At 36.5% G+C, this 19,960-nt stretch overlaps 1 protein-coding gene across 7 annotated transcripts in view; it reads right to left on the minus strand.

The window, feature by feature from the left end:
* The window catches only part of PCLO (piccolo presynaptic cytomatrix protein), a 311,224-nt gene that overhangs the window by 134,398 nt on the left and 156,866 nt on the right, over positions 1-19,960 (minus strand). For all 7 annotated transcript variants that reach the window (XM_052680947.1, XM_052680949.1, XM_052680948.1 and 4 more), the window contains exon 7: positions 2,411-4,622. In XM_052680947.1, the coding sequence (XP_052536907.1) occupies positions 2,411-4,622 (2,212 nt within the window). The remainder of the gene's footprint in view (positions 1-2,410; positions 4,623-19,960) is intronic.

The raw sequence follows: 19,960 nt of genomic DNA on the forward strand, positions 1-19,960 counted from the left end.
TTGCAGTCCTATCTGTATTTTCTGTTATTTGCTACGGAATACAACTTCTAAAAAATGAACATCAAGTCAAGCACATGCCTCAATTTGGACTGAATATAAGCAGTTTAACATTAATATCCTAACTTTTCATTTTTAAAAGCACTTAGACATGAAAACTTGAGCTCTGATAATCATTAGCACAAGAAATACTTTCCTAAGATTGTGCTTTAGGCTGATTCCTTTTCATGAAATCTCATCAACACCATGCAATAGCAAGGGGGTGGGGGGAAAGGGAAAAGATGAAAAGCTAAAGTTGAATGCAACCTGCCAGGGTTCCAGAACAACTGTCCACTGTCAGGGCACTACAGAGAGAAGTGCAGTCCTGAGAAAGGAAGTCCACAACTTTTTGAAAAACTAATACATCTTCTGGAACATTTTGTATCTTACACTCATGTTACAGGAATTATTTGCAACTCAAACTGCTTCTTTTTAGACAGCATATTTGAAGATAATATCATAATGTGTTTTGATTTCTCAAGAAGAAAAAAAAAAGCTTGTGAAAAATTAGAAACAATATTGTTAAACAGGGAAGCCCTGATATTCAGATATATATGTCAATCTAGTAAATACTAATCAAATCATGATAGAATGCTTCTGATAGAGTCTAACTAATCAGAGGTTAAGTTAAAACCAAAACAGATTCAACTTAACATGTAACATGTATGCCTTGTACAAATATATAATGCACTGTAGTGCAGAAAAACAATTCCCTATGATCTGTTTATATGAGGTAAAAATCCAGTTTTTGCAGTCCAGTTTGATTATTCTTATTTTTCAGGAGGAAAGTCCTGTGTGTTGCAGAATGTGACCCTGTAATGACCCTTAATGGTCACAAATTGAGTCGAGACATGGTAACACCTATCTATTTAAATTGCATCTTGGGGTCTTTCTTTTAATTGACTTTTGGTTTAATTATACAACTGTGTGTGCTAAGAACAGTGAGAATACTAAAATTTGTGATAAAATTAAAAAAAAAAAACAAAAAAAACCCAAAAACCAAACAAAGGTGGCAGACTCGAACCTCCTCTGAAACACAGACTTCATGAGGAGACTATTTACAGAATATATTGTGGTACCGGGAAGGCAAATAGATTTCATTTCTCTAATGTTTATGAAAGATCCAGTTTATGTAAAAAGGTAATAATGCAACAAGGAATAGTGAGGTTAATATAAACCTGAAAAATAAACCATACTACTTCATAATCATGCAAATCTGTCTTTATAGACAATCATTGCCATTTACAGACAATATAGCGCATGCAAAGTCTCTTTTATTGTGCAGTAAATACACATAAGAAAAAGTTAAGGGAGCGCGTACAATTTTGAACATATTAATTTCATTTTCTTTCAGTCTGGCTTTATGATCTTTAAACAATTTAGAATATATTAAATCTGAACTGACTAAAACAAAAGTGATACATAGTTTGCAATTATTCAGTACTTAACATCAGCTGTAATACTCTGCTGTACTTACTTAGAAGAAACATTTTTAATTGCACCATTTATAATACATCAGAAAGGTTCCTTTCACGAACCTAAGTGAGATAAACTCTTGTGCTTATTTGGCAGACATATTGTACGTGGTGCATAGAAAACCAGCTACACTGCATTCTCCATCAATAGAAGTAAAATACTTTATGAAAGTTTATTGAAAGATGTGATTGTCTTGCACCATCCAAATGACAAATTATCTTACACCATCACAAGTTTGAATGCACGGAAATCCACATGACAGGATGCTTTCAACAAACCGTATGTAGAATGTTATTTTGCTACCATGTTAAGCTCTATATGGTTCTAACATACAATATGTACTTAATGAACACACTATTTCAATGTAAATGTAGATCTAAAGTGGTGCATCAAAAGATGGAATTATTGGCTCTTGAATTCTACAATGAAATTTCATGCAAATAAAATCACTAGAGGCTTTTATAAAGGATTTAGGAGATTGTGTCCAAATCCCAACAAAAACTATTGCAAATAAGTTGAATGATCCACAGTCACCGGAGAAGGCTCCACATAAAGACTGATGGTAGGGCACACATTGTACACAGAATATTCTACACACTATCATTAGAAAAGTAGATAATAACAAGAGAAAAGGAAAATGCACAAGCAAAACCAAAAGGAATGCAAATCAACAATACAGCGAGCATGCCAGAGTAGCGTAACATCATCCAGAAACTGCTGTTAGGGTAAAATAAAAAACCAACAACAACCAAAAAACTAAAAAAAAAATGTAGTTACATAGAAGATGCACCAAGGAACACGAGGAGTGAGTCTTTGCAGTATAACAAAAATTAGACACATGCATAGAAATGAGGGTTTGTGTTGTGATAGTAAGATACCAGTCTGAGGCCTAATTTACCTTCACTGTCTGACATGGCATGCTGGAAGTCATCCATGATGAAGGCTATATCTCGATCATAGCCTCGAGTCCGTGACTCCTCCCTCATATGTTGCTGGACCTCAGGTAATGAATGGCTTGATCCAAACTGGTCCCTGGTATCTGCAGATATCGGTGGTAAGGGTCCAGCTGCTGCTCTTGCCATTCCCATTGGTTGACCAACGGGACTTAGTGGGCTTTCTTCCTCTGAGTTCTGTGCTACAATTGGGATCCTTCCCCTGCTTTGGCTAATAGGTAGACTGGTGGGTTTAGTTCTTCCAGAAGGTGTTGCATGGCTAAACGAAACATCTAGGGGTTCAGCTTCTTGGGCTTTCAGTCTTAAAGAAGAACTGGAAGAATCCCTTTTCAAAGACAAATCAAGCCCATAAACTGAGGAGGGTCGGGATGAGGGTCTAGATCTACTACCACTGCTATAAGACTTGTCTGCTTCATCTTGTAATGTGGATCTCATTGTTGGACCTAGTGCAGCCCCGAGGCCTGCACCAATGGATGAAGTTAGTGGTGCCCCCATGTATTTTTGTTGGTCAGTGATGTTTTTTCTAAGGCCAAAAGTTATATCATCCTGAAGAAGCCTTGCCCTAGTAGTAATTCCCCCAAGTGATGACGTGCTTGATGAAGTCATGTAGGTTGAATAGTCAGGCTCAAGGTCTCTACTTTCTTGGATAGGTGAAAACTTTGTTAGTTTGGGATCTATCAAACCTTTCTTGTGTTTTGACTGCTTCTGGTAAAGGAGGGCTGCTGGAAGCTGCTTAGCAGCCTGTTTCTCAAGGGTAAGCCTACCTATGCTATATTTCTCAGACTTGGGAAAGTGCCTGAAGCTGCCCTCCGGGTGGTAATACTGTGATAGGCCAGCCAAGTGATCAAGACTTTCTGCACCTCTACGGAACTCCTGCTTTATCTGATGTTTCAGAAGTTTGAGCTCATAAGGGTCCTCCATTGGGTCTTCATCAGCTTTAACATAGGAATGTAACCTAGAAGAAGTCTGTAGTGGTGCTAGGAAGTCTGATACTTCTTGTGCTCTCCTGGCCTCAGTTGTGCGAAGCAGTCGATCTGTTTTGGTTAGATCTTTTTCATGGAGGCTAAAACCAGAACCAAGTGTTCCTGTTCCTTTAGTAAGCTCACCTATATCATCAATCAGTACATAATTTCGGGGTGTGTGGTGATGGTCTATATCTGCATAGAATGAATCTGCAGATATGCTTGATATAGGGCTGCTTGCTATGCTGTTTCTCTCATCTAATCCTATCCTTAAGTCCAAGGTAGTGTACTTACTGCCTAGCTGGGATACTGCAAAATTATTGTCAGTTGAAACTGGTGCTATCATGAGAGGTTGATTGCGAATCACATCATAGTTTGTTGTTATCTTAGGCTCCAAATATAATGGAGTTTGTCTTGGCTTTGGCTGTATCACCATCATCTGTGATGAGAGTTGATAGGATGGCTGTTGAGTTGGTGGAGGTTGAGCCTGTGGAGTAAAGGACATAGTAGCTCCTGTTTGGAAAGCTGTCTGGGTCTGATAGGGGGAAACCTGCTGGTGATACAAAGGCTGCTGTTGTTGGTAATGTGACTGCTGTGTGAACTGAGTTGGTGCTTGCGTAGGCAGAGCAGGAGATGAATACTGGTACTGAGCATATGGGCTTGTAGCAGGGGCAAACTGTGTCTCAGGCTGGGTTTGTGGTGGCATAAACTGATTGAATTCTGTCTGGGGTGCAGTACGTGGTCTTTCCAAGCCGTGTTGAGTTTCTATTCTGGTTGACCTGGTACTATTAACTTCACTGTCTGACATGTAATCACGTTCTTCTGCTACTCCTTGGAGATAAGCACGCTCTCTCTTTTCTCTTTCTTTTAATAAGGCTTCTTTCCTCCTATTAATGCCCATTTCCAAATACCTCAGTTTGGCATCTATTTCTTTTTCCTCCTCATCTAGCTCTGCTTGCTTCTTCCTAAGCTTGGCTGATTCCCGTTCAACCAGATCCAATTCTCTGTCTATATCCTGAAGAATTTTGGCTCTGGCCATAGTGGTGGTCCTACAAATCCTTCTGCGTGAAACTGATCCCACAGAAGTATATGCTGACTGAGTTCCTGCTGTTGCTTCCTCCGGAGGTGGGTTGGGCAGAGTCCTCTTCACCTTTTTCTGAGTGCCAGATGGAGTGATGCTTGAAGAACCTTTTGTCTGCAACAGAAGAAACAAGACTCAATCACTATTCTGAAGACTTCATTGCCTATAGATCACAAGGAATCTAAAACTTTATTACTGGTATGGCTTTGTATCTTAGCCACATACTTTCTCTAACAAAGAGGAAGCATGTGGTGTCCTCGAATAAACTTCAGGAAACAGGATCATATAAATTCTTGTAGCCTGTTGAAGATCAAGAAGGTGAGCAGTCTAATGCAAAATAAGGGAGATACTCACTTGGGCTTTGTTTAACCTGACACTGAAAAATTTATGTTATATTCTTGAAATGGAATTAATACTGTAATTTAAAAATTACTTTTTCAAATCTTGACATACCTAAACACATACATTATATGTATATGTGTTAGGGTGAGGTTAGTATATGCAGATCTATGCACTGTCCTTTTACTTAATATTTAATGGAAATAATTTATATGTATAATTATAAATGTACATACATAGATATTTATGTCTATACATAAACATATACTTGTACAGTGTAATAGAAATCTCTGAGTAAGATTCTGAGTGCATACTGATCAGTTACAACTTGAACTAAAATGCAGACACCAAAGAAGAACTTTCTAGTGCCAATCTACTTGGTACAACAGGTAGTCCAGTCCCTTAGTCAACCTTCGTGTTTTTCTTTAACTCCACTGCTATACATTACAGCATCAAAATTTATGCGACACAAAAATACAATAATCTACTTCATGTCAGGTGCACAGAACTCCCCACAGTTAATAGTAGGAGGGTGATTAATGCTTCTCTAAGAAAAGTACATATCATATACTGATGAGATACTTTTTGGAGCTCTCTATTCTCTCCATCAGCTAGGAAACAGGCTAGTTACACACAACTAGTTAGATGCAAGCTACAATGCCCTCTACATTACTAGTGTTTGTGAAAGGTTTTGAAGTAAATTTAGGCTCCTTTTCAATATAGATACAATGAAACATTAAATTTGAATGATTTGGAGATTGTACCCTGTCCTTCCAACAGCTTCTTATGGATTTTGCCATAGTTAACAATAAAGAATTGGTCTATACACGTACACAGGAATAATCACACCAGCTATTATAGAATGCAGCCTTCTGAGAGAAAAAATACAGAAACACTTCAGTGATCTTTAAGTAATGAAATAAAAAGAATATTAACCAACTTGTCACTTCCGCCTCCGCGGGCAAGCACAGTACTTTCCAAGCATTAACTATTATTAATTAAAAATGGAATTTCTACTTACATAAATGCTACTTCACTCAAATAAGAAGTAAATAGGAATAATTTTAATTAGCAATAAAATAGCAGTTGTCCTAGTTTGTTTGACAAGAAAGTCTGAAAGTTTTTAGAGAGCTGACAACCTCTTTTTCTGCTAAGCTTAAGCTAATCTCAGCAAATCACAATAATCCACATTTGTAATGGATCTTTAGAAAAACATTCAGTACATTTTCAAGTGCCATTTAATCTCTTTTCATCGTCTTCATTTCAATACCATCAACTTTCGTATGTTTCAGATTTCAATAAATGTAATTTAATTTTGTTTTCAACTTCCTTTTCAACTTCAATGTCCATTCCCCAAACCCATATTGTGCCAACAAATCAAAGAACATAATTTTTTCTAGCTCAGTGTGTAGCTATAATCAAAGATGAATTAATCATCTACAGTAGATCTAGTTGGCTATTAATTTATATTGTAAATTCAGTCCAATACCACTATTCTCCCCCCCCATATTCATATAGCAATCACAGATGGTGAATTGATCACAGATGGTCACCAGTTTTGGGGAACAGCTATTAATAACACACTCATTAAAAGATCTGTAACATTTTACAGAATTATTTTTGGATGCTAGCTATATTGCTGATCAATAAATCCCATGTCAACTAAAACTGCACTGTATTGAAAAAAGTGTTGTTGTTTAATATCTTTGTCTACATAAAAAGACTATATTTGTTTACATATCAGATTGATTAACACTACAAGAAGACCTGAGGCTTGCTTTTGGAAAAGTATTTACAACCTATAGAACTCAGCTACTACTCTCATAAGATTTACACTTGAAAAAATGATTTTAATACTGTGATAAAATGTTATTTTCTTTCTTGCTAGATATTTTCATCATCAGTTGTATCAACATGTTACCTAGGAACTGTGTTAGTAGATGTAAAGGAAGTCCAACTTCAGTATTTTGGTAGATAAAAATTTAGAGTAGTAGTAAATTTATTTATTTATTTATTTTGCATTTTCTTTGCTGGAAGAGACTGGGGAAAACAGCCAAGCTAGGCCTGATCTACACCAAATTCTAATCTCTTTAAGCAGCACGAAAATATTGGATCAAGAAAGTATTGGAAGTGGAAAGAAATATTTCCACTATCAACGCTCTGTGTATTTTAGGCTACTGTAGTATGAGCATAAAATTATGCTCATTTTAGGTTTAAAGTATCCAAAGGAAAGAGAGAAGAAACCTTCATCGGACTACTACAGAAAGAAATTAAAAAATCATCAAGTATGGACAAGTATTCCTCAGGCTTACAATTACTATGGAAATGCTAAGTTGGATGTAAGGCAGGTGACGTTAGTGAGCTCTTTGGTTTAAGAAGCCGTAATATTTTCTGCCATATCTTATCATATTTTCCACCTTCCTCATTCTAAGCTATCTGCTTCTTGTCATCTGTTATTGTCTTCCGTGATTTTTAAAAATCTTTCTGTGTTTAGCAAATCATTACTTTGCATGCTGACTGTAAATCTCTAGAACTAATTTATTCTGCTTCTTTTACCATGACAACCTTTTAAAGTATTACTTTATGCTGGTGATTACATAGAATTTCAACCTAGTCTGGGACTTCCCTTTGGATGGATACAATGGTAGTCATATCAGCTTCTGAGGTGAACCTGAACTTGCAAAAATAACCCCAAAGCTTGTGCTTGAGACAAAGCTATAGATACGCTTCCCTCAGTACTACAGAGTAAAAAACTGACGAAGAAACAAGTTTGCCCAAGGCAGGGATGTTGGAGCTCAATAATATTTAAGGTCACTTCCAACCCACGCCATTCTATGATCCTATGATCCCTTCTCCCAGTAATTTGTATTGTTAACAAAGTTTTGAAAATAAAAATAGGAGAAGAATACATTCCTCAGTCTTGCAGTTTAATGACAAGATCACATTGAGGAACTCAAAATACAAACAGGTTTAGCAAAATCTTTCTGCCTGACAACATTGCTAGCTGGTTGAGGGAAGGGAATTGTATTGCTCTGCTCTGTGCAGATGCAGCCTCACCTTGAATACTGTAGGCAATTTTGGGCAACACAGTATAAGACATAAAACTGTTACAGAACATCAAAAAGAGGGCTATGGCAAAGGGTTTAGAGGGGAAGACATATGAGGTGTGGCTGAAGTCGTTTGATTTGTTCAGCCTGGAGAATAGAAAAGGAGGCCTCATGGTGGCCTACAGCTTCCCCACTGCCATGGTTTAACATGGTGCAGCTCAGCACCATACTGCTGTTTGCTCACTTCCCATCAGTGTGATGGAGAAGGGAACTGGAAAAAAGGTAAATAGATTGCAATAGATAGTGATGTTAGACTACCTACACTCCACGACACCATGAAAACTAAAAGTAAACCATGTCATAGCAGAAGACACCCCTTTGCCACAATCCTCTGCGAACTCAACAGTGTGGAGGAAAGTGCTGTACACCACAGAGGAACAAAAAATATTTCTCATTCAAGTTTTTGTGGAGCCTTCTGGACTTTATATCTGTTATGTAGATAGCATATAGCCAATGGCTAGAGGTTTGTTACTCTTGGTAACAAACAGAGCAAGAACATTGAGGAAGTTCTCTCAACTAGCTGATATAACATCCATGACAAATCACAGTTTGGAAACCAAGTAAAGGAAAACAGAAATTTTGCAACATAAGGAAAATGTATTCAAAAGTGTATTTATAAAATAATACAGTGGAATAATACAAACTCTGCACAGTGTCTAACCATCAATAAAACCCTACCAGCCAACCAGCACTGTCTCTCCTCAGGTGTCCTTGCTGATAATGGGAGTGGAAGAAGAGTAAGAAGAGTCAGATGAGCTGAATTTGGCCTTGTGTATAGGAGGGAAAAACCCTGTTTCATGAGTAATATGACAGCTTTTCTTTAATGGAACTATCATCTTTTACTTTTCTGGAGCAATTTTGCTCTGGGAACTGAGCAGTGGAGCAGAAAACTAGTTCCTAAATCACACAGCAGCATTGGAATGCCAGTCAGTCTGATTTTCTCTCCTTTTTTTTTTTTTTTTTTTTTCTTCACTCCTTTGGATGCTTTGTAGTGATAAGTATCACCCTGTCAAAACCAGTATAATTTTTTTATAAATAGTCTATTCCAAAACAATATGCATTTTTTTCTTCATATCTTTCAGTTAGAGTCTCTCATTCCTCAAATGAGCAATTCTGTACTTCCCATCCTTTTGCTCCTTTCTTTTTCTCTGTGAAATTGTTTGAAATTGACATTTTACTTCAAATGCAAGAGGAACAGCACAGTGCACTCCCTAACAGCTGATGTGACATGAGATATCAATGTCTTTCCTCAATAAAACACATAAAAGGACATATGCTTCTTTTGATCTCAGGAGGAAAAAGGAAAAATTCAATGAAAATTTGATATTCAAACTACAGACAGATGTGGAGTTCACACGGTGGTTTTCAAAGTGATCCAAATTAAATAATCCCAGTTCCCTCAGCTGCTCTTAATAAGATTTGTGCTACAGACCCCTCAGCAGCTTTGTTGCCCTTCTCTGGACATGCTCCAGGGCCTCAATGTCTTTCCTTTAATGAGGGGCCCAGTCAAGTGCAGCCTCACCAGTGATGAGTACAGAGGAATGATCATCTCTCTGGTCCTTACAGAGTTTTAATTATGTATGTATATCAGTATATTAAAAACTACAAATAAACTTCACAGAAAGAAAACACTCCTCTCCCAATCCCCAATACTGTATTTTTACTATAAATTCTAGTTAGTATTCTATGTACTATTTTACTACAGACATAGTTCAGAACTGGCCTGATTTAATAAGGATTTTTTCATACCATCAATTCAGAGATACTTTTGTGAAGTAAAATCTTTCCCTAACTGTAAATTCTTTGTGATTTCTTTTTCAGAAGATAGTCAGAAAGTATCCAAATGAATGGATTTATCTAGATTCTATCTTCCTCATGACTCACAAAAGTTTTTGAAGATAAGGTTTCTGAAAAATACTCTGCTTCTATAACCCAAAAGATTATGGAATAAATGACAAAACATTTTGTACAAAGTATGTTGAAGTCTCTGCACTGCATAACAAATTGTAAAAGAGAAAGATTCACCACCTGAAGAAAAAAATAATGACAAAACTAAAATTGCTATAAGTTGGTGCTTAATAATAGAAAAAGGCTGCAGATTGACGAGGGCTATATTCTATATTACAATACACTATACCACACTATAACACCATTAGTGTTTCTTCATCATCACTTATTTTTTTACCCTGTCGTTTCAGCAGCAGTGTGCATTATGTAAAGGAGTTCAAAACTGCAGATACATACTCAGAAATTCCCAGCTTAACCTGTGGAAAGTTATCAGGTCTGTGAAGCAGATGGACCGTTTGCTCCCTGTGTTTAGTAAAGATAAAAACTGTTGTATGCACATGATGTGCTGTTATCTCCAGCACTCTCTGTTTTCAGATTTAATTACTTAATGGCACAGAGCTGTACCTAAGTAGCACATTCCGATGCAGAGGCTATGTGATTCTGCCACTGGTATTTCAAACCAGTTATTTTAAAGTATACTGTACCGCAGGGTTAATTGTAAATTTCAGATTTAGTTCATAATGAAGCTATTTGTGGTAGTAGAAAAAAAGCACCACACTCCTTCATCTTGGAAGGACAAAGCTATGTAATAAATCTTTTTTTGCATGGGCTCATTCACTCACTGTAATTAATAACATACTGTTTCACATCATGTAACATACATGATTATACGTAATTCCTTTCAATCAGAGGAACATTCTTCCTGTTTGAAGCTCAGATCTCATCTACTGAAAATTTTACTGGATTGCGAAGAGTCCCAGTCAGTGAGAACATACTTCTAATTCTCTCCCTTTGCAGTCAGAGAATCCTGGCCAGAAAGTGCTGGTGAGAAAAATTTAGAACAGTTTATACTTATCAGTAGGACATGTGTTTGCTGAATTAATACCATCTGTTTTCAACTGATATCAGACTACTTTAAGTTTTCAGATTAATTAAAGAAAAAAAGTACCCTCTCTCAAAAACAATGGAAATATTAATCTTGTTTTACAATAAAAAGCAAACAAACAAAGAAGGTGTGAGAAAATCTTGTCTTTTTCTGCCTACTCTCTGCTACTTACTTCCTCCAGTGGATAGTGGCTGACAGGACCTCACATGCTGCTCCACAGCCTGTGTTTATTTGCTAGACTGAGAATTCATCTGCCCAAATGCAGACATAAGGTACAGAGCTAATCTGAGCTAGTCTTCCACACTATTGAACTGAAAGAAAGCAGATTTTTAATTCAGCTCTCCCCATAATGACACCTGTTTCTCATAATGGCTGTAGAAACAACCTCATGTGACACAAACGTGACCCGTACATGTCTCAAGACCGAGAATGGCAGTTCCACTCCTAGCAATTGCTGCAGTTTGAATTCCTGGTTTTGCCTCCTCATGCAGCAGCTGTTTTGTAGCTGAATTCAATCATTTTCTCCATGCAGGAATCTCACCACCTCAGCAGTCAGAGGCTTTGGGCTCCATTCTTTCTGACTTAGAGGCAGTGTTTATTCCATTCTGCACTTCTAATGCTTTGCTCCCCTGGTCTAGATTAAAGGAGACAGAGTGAGTAGAGCCTTATTAATCACTTTCTCTGAAATGTGGTTCATGCTGGGGGTCAGATTAGACAAACTTCTCAAGCATCTGACTGCATAACACAGGTCTTTCTTTATGTGGCTACACCTTCTGTCTTTTCAGCTCAACCCTGAGTTCATCCACACTGCTGTGTGCCTGGAAAACAACTTGTATTAATTTTCCTTCCTTCCCTTTCCAAAAGTGCTCTAAAATTTACTACTGCAACTTTTTCTACTGTAGAAAAACACACTTCTTACTCCCCCCCAGTAGCATATAAGCTCTGCAAGGTTTACCGGGTTTGGTTTATCAGAACCAACAGTGCTTCATGGTGGTGGCACAGCTATCAAAATATCCAGCATTACTCCAGTGAACAACAGCACAGTTGAAGGAGTCAGCTCAGTACAACTGACACAGAACAATTGTGTTATATCATTTGTGTTATATCATCAGCTAAAAACTCTCAAATAAGCCGAAATCCTCATTCCAGAATGTGTGTTTACACTGTCTAATTCTACATAACAGATAGAATAGTGAAGTTAAGAAGACTAATGATGATTATATTTCTGCATCCATATTAGAAGGCATGACAAGACCCTTTATTCAACCAGACTTTTGTTGTGAAGTAGCAGAGACATGCAAAAAAGGTAAAAAAACCTCAGAGGCTAAATTTCATATGAACACTTACATGTAACATTTTAAAACAGAATTTGGTCAGGCAGACTGTAGACAGTGGTTTATGACACTCGCCTTTCCTGTTGACTCCTCGTTTCCAAGTTTCATCTCATTCCAACAACTCAGAAGCCTTCTAGTCTGCAGCAAGTTCTACACAGTCTCCTCCACCTCATCTGGACAGGTCATTTTCTCCATCAGTTCAGCTTGTGAACCCATTCCTGTCACTTCTCTGCAGTTTCTCGGCACCTCTCTGAACTTCTGCATGCAACATTTTTTCCCCTCTCTCTCCACTCCTCTTTCTCTGAAGCATGAGAATTCCCTCTAAAATATGCTCTGCTGCTCCCAGGATAGGAGCAATCTCTCTCCAGAAGCTTCCAGCTAAGCCAAATGAATGAAACCAAACCTGACAACAAACACAAGAGCAGATCATCTGCCACAGATGGCCATACTTATGAAGTGTGAAAACCACTCACAGTATGCCCAGATTTTCTGTTACTTTTTTTCTACAAAGTGTACTAGCCAGACCACACAAAAAAATATATCCCTATTCTTATTCTCACATAAAAGTGGATATTCCAGTTTGATAGAAACCCATTTTTAAGCAATACAAGTTAAACAAAACCAAATTACCTTCTCACACCCCACTCAAAATCTCCAAAGAACCCATCTTTTGAAGGTAACACTAATATGCTTACTAATTAGCTTACAAAGAAACTTGCTATATTGGTATATTGATACAAAATAGAACTTTTCATGGAAGAAGAACAGCTTTCATTATTTCACCTGTTTAAATTTATATCTTTTTCTTTTTTTCTTTTTATGATATATTTGCTGATATATTTTTAAAGCTGTTTTAGGAATTATTATATATAATTTATATGACTGACACTGAAATTTTCAGAAAACCAAGTGCTCCATTTTTTTATAAATTCATCCAACAGCTTATTGTCAATGTGACATTCAAACTGCATAGGGACAGGGAAGAAGAAAGCAGTGATATTCAATGAATTTTCTTTCTCCTATTTTAATATCAATATTTAGACTCATAACTTTCTTATTTTCTGTTATAAACAGAACAGGAAGATAGAAATTTGGTGAGCTTATAGTAATGTAGTTGAAGAAAAAGCACAAGAAAAATAGAATCTGCTTTTCACAGTGCTTACCATAGTCAAATAAGATTGTGCTGCCTGGAAAAATACAGAAATCCAAATCTTATACCTGAGCCTTCTGGTTTCTGAATTTATTCAGATGAGGTATCAGCTAGGGTTGTTTCCAAATACACACTTGGATTGTTTATCTTTTCTGCCTTTTTATGTGTGTTCTTCTCATCGTCAAGTCATTTCTCATAATGAAGATTGTTGCTAATTCATTTTTAGATCACTGAAGGAGGAACCTAGTATGGTTTTTTACAGTACTTTCTGATGTTACTACTTATGTTAATTGATTTTTGATAAGTACATAAACAAAAATAAAGAACATTTCCATAATCTGTAATGCTTATAGAACTAGCTGCTTCAGTATTTTAGCAGGAAACATTGCTTTAATTTTCAGATCTCTCTTATGGAATCTGAATGCACAGTAATCATTCCAGTACCTCACTGTACATAAAGCAGGCAGGAGCCAGGCTGGCTGAATAGTGATGATGATTATTTTGACTGATGAATCATCAGTGCCATTTACCTTACCATGCATTGTCTAGGGGCTCTGCACGAGTGTGCAATTCTTTATCATGTAGTTTGAACATCAGCTTATGTACAATCAGCAAGTACAGAAGTTAGAATTAAATATTTCTCTTTATTTGCTCTCCTCTCCTGGAGAACATTCAGTGACTTGGTATCTGACCACAGTCAACAGTTTTAAACTATGATGTTGCTTTTCCACCACAACCTTGATTCCCTCCTCAAGCATTTTATAGGTTATATATTCATGAAATATTACTACAATGCAGTAATATAGTAATAATTTCAGAGAGGTAAGATGACCAAGAATTAGAAAAGGGAACATAAATATCCAATATATTTTAGCACAAAGTAACATAAGAAGAGTAATATTTCATAAATTGTAGAGCAATTCAAATTCAAGACCAAGTAACGATGAATAAACCACTGTCACAGAGGAGTCTTATAAAAAGCAAACCTTGAGCTCTTTGCAAGACATAAAAAGATACTGTGAAGAGAAGATAATGCTATTACTTTCTCTTATGATTATAGATCTGGAACATAATTAGCCTGCTCCACAAGAAGAAATTTCCTATTACTCATGGAACTATATAACAACATTCTGATTTAGGAGAAATATTTAAAAATATATATATTTCAAAATATTTCAACATATAAATTATATAAAATATAAAAGATATATATTTTTCAATTCTGTCTTCAGATTAAAAAAAAAAAGAAATTTCATAGATATAAAAAAAATGTTTTGCTTTTAATGGTTAACACTTAATAAACATTTAAAAGGAACCTTATGACAATTTTCTGTGCATAAAACAAGTTCTGTAAGAGAAGAAAATAACACCTAACCTGAGAAGCCTACCAACTATTCTTTTCTGAAAGTATATGAATTAGTCGCTGTCATAGACAAAAGCTGGAAGGAGATAGACACTGACATGAAACTGTGCTGCAGAGTCTATTCTCACAGAACTGTTCCAATTTTTGAACTGCATGTAGAAACATAACAACAGCTACAACAGAAAGATGGAGAGCGTTCAACTTGTTCTTCAGCCTATATGACCAGCTCAGGAAAAACTATAAATTATTGATTGCTCTTCAATCTGTTCTGCACTAAATTTTCCAGACTAAGCTCCAACTCTGAACACTCTGAACTGCAGGAAATAATAATTATAATACATTTCTTTAAATAATATTTTGGTATCTAATAATAAATTATTTGTATTGTATCTTTCAGCAAATGGCAGTGACTTTCAGAAAGACATTTAGAAATACAATGCTATCCTAAGCCATTTGTATATTTCTCCCTATTACATAATCATTGACTATTTAGTATGATGACATTGAAATATACTTTATGTTTCTTTCTTATACTCTCTTATGTGACCAGGAGACCTTTCTTGTTCCACTTTATTTTCTCCTTTATTTCTCACTCTATGTCTGTGTAGCATAATGTAGCAATATTTAGAAAAAAAAAAAAAAAAAAAAAGAGCATTTTTCCATATCACTGTGTTTGACAGCTTAATGGTGAGCACTGGCTAGTGTTTCCTGAACTGTGTTATGTATAAAGCAGCATAAGACATACTCAAGGGTATATAATTTACTTCTGATATGAAGCAGTACAATGGCCTGAGTGTCATCACTCTTGAGCCAGACAGCAATAACACTAACTGGTAAAGCATGGGAAAGGTTTCTACACTCCGTCTATCCAAATGTATATTCACATATCAAAAACATTAAAATCCTTGGGTACTAAAGGCAGTATAAGCCAATTAAGATGTTTGGAGCTTGAGGAGAGCTGCTGCTATACGAAGGGAGACTAAAAGTTCCCTGTGTTTGCAGAACACAGCTAATTGATGTCTTCACACAGAGGGTGATGACACACTGGAATAGGATGCTCAACAAGGTTGTGGATGCCCCCATCCATGGAGGCATTCAAATTCAGGCTGAATGTGGCTCTGGGCAGCCTGGTCTTGTGGTTGGCAACCCTGCACATAGCAGGGAAGTTAAAACTACATGATCATTATGGTCCCTTTCAACCAACGCTATTCTATGATTCAAATATCAGAGGTGGGATTACTGAATGTAGACTTACAACCTTCTAAAAGATGCACAGTGAGGGACTGAAATCACAAGTTGCACAAGGGAAATAATGAATTCTTTGCTATGGGAGCAATTAAGCTCCAGAACAGGCTGCCCAAAGAGGCTGTGAAATCTGCAGAGGTTCTCAAAATTCAAGAGGCTGTCCAACCTAACTTTAAAACTAGCCCAACTTTGAGGTGGAGGTGGGACTATATTATCTCAACACACTGCTCCCAATCTGTTGAGTTGGTGATCTTTTTCTCAGGCACTATGATGGCTGCAGTGCTTGGCTATTTAATGTTTTCAGAAGGCAATACAGGCAATCACATCCTTATGGATTTCTTGTCAAGATGCTGTGCAAGGTGAGAAACAGTAGGGATTTCAGTATTTATTCTTACTAAATAAGAGCTTCAATGTAGGCCAGTATTCTGCAAGTGCAGTGTTGTTGAGATGAAAGATACAATTAGTCATGTCTACAAAATATCCTTCAGAAAAGCCACTTTGCTTTTATTTATGTATATATGTATATGTACATATGAAAAAGAACAATTTTAAGTTAAACAGTAACAGATGCATGAAGCAAAACAATGTTACTTTTGTAACTTGTCACAAGTTGTTGTCGTCTTCTATGAGCTCTTCCACCAAATGATGAAAAAATTAAAAAAATAAAATAACTGCCTAGGTTATAATTCTCTCAGACAGGCAATGTTCAACGAGGCTGTAAGAACATAAGGACTCAGAGCAGCCTACACTACTGCTGTCAAAAGAACGACTTTTAAAGAAGTATGTGGAAGCATTACTATAAAACTCTCTGTACTGTTATATCACTAATCAAATGAGCAAAGGACAAACTTGTTGATTCCTTTCCTTCCTTTCCACTTCCTCTCTACAAGGCTGTAATATTTCTACTACGGAAATTATACTTGGGTATAATAAAAGGAGCATCAATGTGATGTAAGTGATTAACCGGACAGTAAAATTTCTGAAAAAGACAGCCACTGGCTCCAACTTACACTCAGACAAATGTATCAGCTTCTTTCACTGTTACCCTCTACACCATCTACTTGTTGCCCAGCAAGATTGTGGATGCCTCCACCCTGAAAGCATTCAGGGCCAGGCTGGATGGGGCTGTGAGCAAACCAGTTGAGTGAGAGGAGCCCCTGCCTATAGAAGAGGGGTTGAAACCAGGTAATTTTAAAGATCCCTTCCAACCCAAATCATTCTATGATTCTATTATATATGCAACAAAACCACAACAATGCAAGAGGATATAGAAAATGTGCTCCATAAGTTCATTGAGTAAATACTACTTACATGCTGCATTATGATTTCCTGAGGCGCAGCGTTCTAATTCTATACAGGATTAGAAAATAAACATCAAGGCTCAAATTCCTTTTCTCCATATTAGGCATAAATTTTAGGGAGATAACTCTCATTCTGATTCACCTTGTCTATCATCTCTCCTGATCTTTTCACTTATGGCAACTGCTGACTGTCTAAACCTAGCAGTTGCCCAGATTTGCAGAAATCAGCATTTAAGTTATTTATCTCACACATACTGAGAAAGTCTCCAGCATTTAATCCTCTTCAGATCCTTCATGTATTTTTAAACTCTGTCTTTACTTTTAGTTAATGGCTAGCTCACCTCAGGATCTTACACCAGAGAATAGGCTTGCCAGGCAGTGTAAGAGCACCAGCACACTCAATGCTTGAGCTGCATTCGGCAATAGCCAACAGCTTGCCAAGTGAGTAAGGCAACAGAATGAAAGCTGCACTTCAGCAGGAACCACTCAGATAACATGAGAGAAGGTGTCAGAGAGGGACTGGCTGGGAAACAGAAGAAGGGATTTGCAAGGAGATCAGAGAGAAGATATGGACAGATGGGGAATGTGAACAGAAACAGAGCCTAGATCCAAATCCAGTCTGTGAGAATGCAAGAAGTTCTGGAGGAGGAGAGCCAAAAGGCAGGCTTCATCCGTACTCTCACACAGAAGGATAGAAGGAATACCAAGAAAGAAATTTCAAGCTCTGCCCAAGCATTTTATACTTTAAGTCATATCTGAATTTTGATTTTTTTTTAGTACTGTTATTGTCACACTTCTGAAATTTGATGGATTGATTTTGTTTTTATTATTTTTAATTTTCTACCCGTATTGTCTGTACCATTCCTGAATTTCATCTTGGAACATTGTGTATAACTGCTGTTCTGCTTTCCAAAGTGACTGGGATTCCTGTACTGAATTAATCTGAAAATGATATGTGAGTGCATTTTTCCTACAATCTAAATTGCAATTAAATATTTAAAGTGTCAAGTCTATGACCAAATCTTGTTTGTTCCACTTAAAGCTGCTGTCCAATTTGACAGTGACCAATTTAACCTGATAGCTCTTTTCAGTTTGCAGATGGAAAGTATAGTTCCATTAAAAAATAGTAATTGCTAAATATTAGCTTATAAATAAATAATGGTACACTGGAGGAAGAAATTAAAGAAAGGCAGTAGAAAGAAACATTTTGCCAGTATTTCCTAACACTTACATTGGATTTTTGAGCATCAATATGTAAACCACATGCCTACAATTAAAATCTCAGATTAATTCAGAATTGTGAATACAGTTATTTACTTTAATAAATATTTTTTAACACAAAAAAATTTACTTAGAAAATCAATGTCAAAACAGAAACATTTTGAGGATGAGGACCAAGGTGAAGTGCTCATAAGTTTAGTTCTGTCATAAGCAAGTCTTATTAATTTCAAAAAATAATTATTAGGTGTTATTAGCCCAAATGATGGTGTAGCACTTATGGCAAGAGAGAATCAGATCTAGCAAGTATTTCCAGAGATGAGATGTAAAGCTTCAGAGCTGTGAGTGGTGATTTATAACATTAATAATGCATTATTCACTATTAACACACTTGCAGCTTAGACATTAAAGATAGCCTGATTTCATCCTTCCCTGTTTATTTTATCTTATTTTATTTATTTGTTTTGAGTGAGCATCAGATCATTAGTTTTGAAAGTACTGAGGTATTTTTCATATATTTTCAAGTAGAACATATGAGCCATCATCTTTTTTTTTTTTCTTTTTTTTTTTTTTTCTTTTTTTCCTTGCCAGTCTTGGATTACTTCCAAGTAAAATTTAATCACATTTGGCTGATCAAGGCAATATTTAATAAACTTTTAAAAATATCTTAATGATATTAAAAGAAGAAGTGCTGGAAATAAAGCTCGCGTTATGTTATGAGATAAAGTTTTGGAGAAGGCATTAGTTTTCTACTTTGACAAGAATAAATTCCATGTTTTTCTCTAATTACTTCACATTGGGAAAGTTTGCAGGGAGGTTTTTGTGCATGCAAACTAGATGCCTTCTGGAGAAAGCTCTGGAGAATCTCTGTTCTAAGGATATATCAAATGTATTCAAATCTCAGTAGGGAAAAGCAGCCCAAACCAATGTCTCCATTTGGACAGCATCAAACCACAGGCTGAATCCAGTCCAATGTTAGATTCTCCAGCTGCAAAAAGCATACTTGCAGAGGCTTTAGCATCAGCTAATGTGATCTGTTGTTCTGCTTTTAGTATACCAAATGTCTGTCTGATAGGGCACACTCAGTGCTTCCTCTGCAGGGAAGCTTTTATAGAAGTTGATCTTCTGTCAAAGTTTCTGAGGATGTATGCTCATTTTCTCGGTACAATTTTTCTGAGATTTTGTCATTGCTGCTCCTAAGAGAGTGGACAGAATAAAATGCAAGAAGTTGAAATAGTCAGCAGAACATGTGAAAGAATCTCTCTTGAGTTCAGACAGGTTAGTCCTGTCCATCTATGATAAGCAGACAATTACACTAGTAGAAATGGTATCCTCCTCTTTTCTATTCAGATAAAACTACTGCATTCCATGGCTTGGCAAGAGAGAAGAGTTTGAGGCAAAACAGAACTAAATAAGTTCAAGCTTAATAGTCAGTGTATGCTACTCTTCTTCTATGTCTGCTTTATTCTGCTGTACATATGTATAGTATTTGTTACTCTAAA

This window comes from Tympanuchus pallidicinctus, unplaced genomic scaffold, assembly GCF_026119805.1.
Source record: "Tympanuchus pallidicinctus isolate F22 unplaced genomic scaffold, pur_lepc_1.0 scaffold19, whole genome shotgun sequence".
In the NCBI taxonomy this organism is placed as follows: Eukaryota; Metazoa; Chordata; class Aves; order Galliformes; family Phasianidae; genus Tympanuchus; species Tympanuchus pallidicinctus.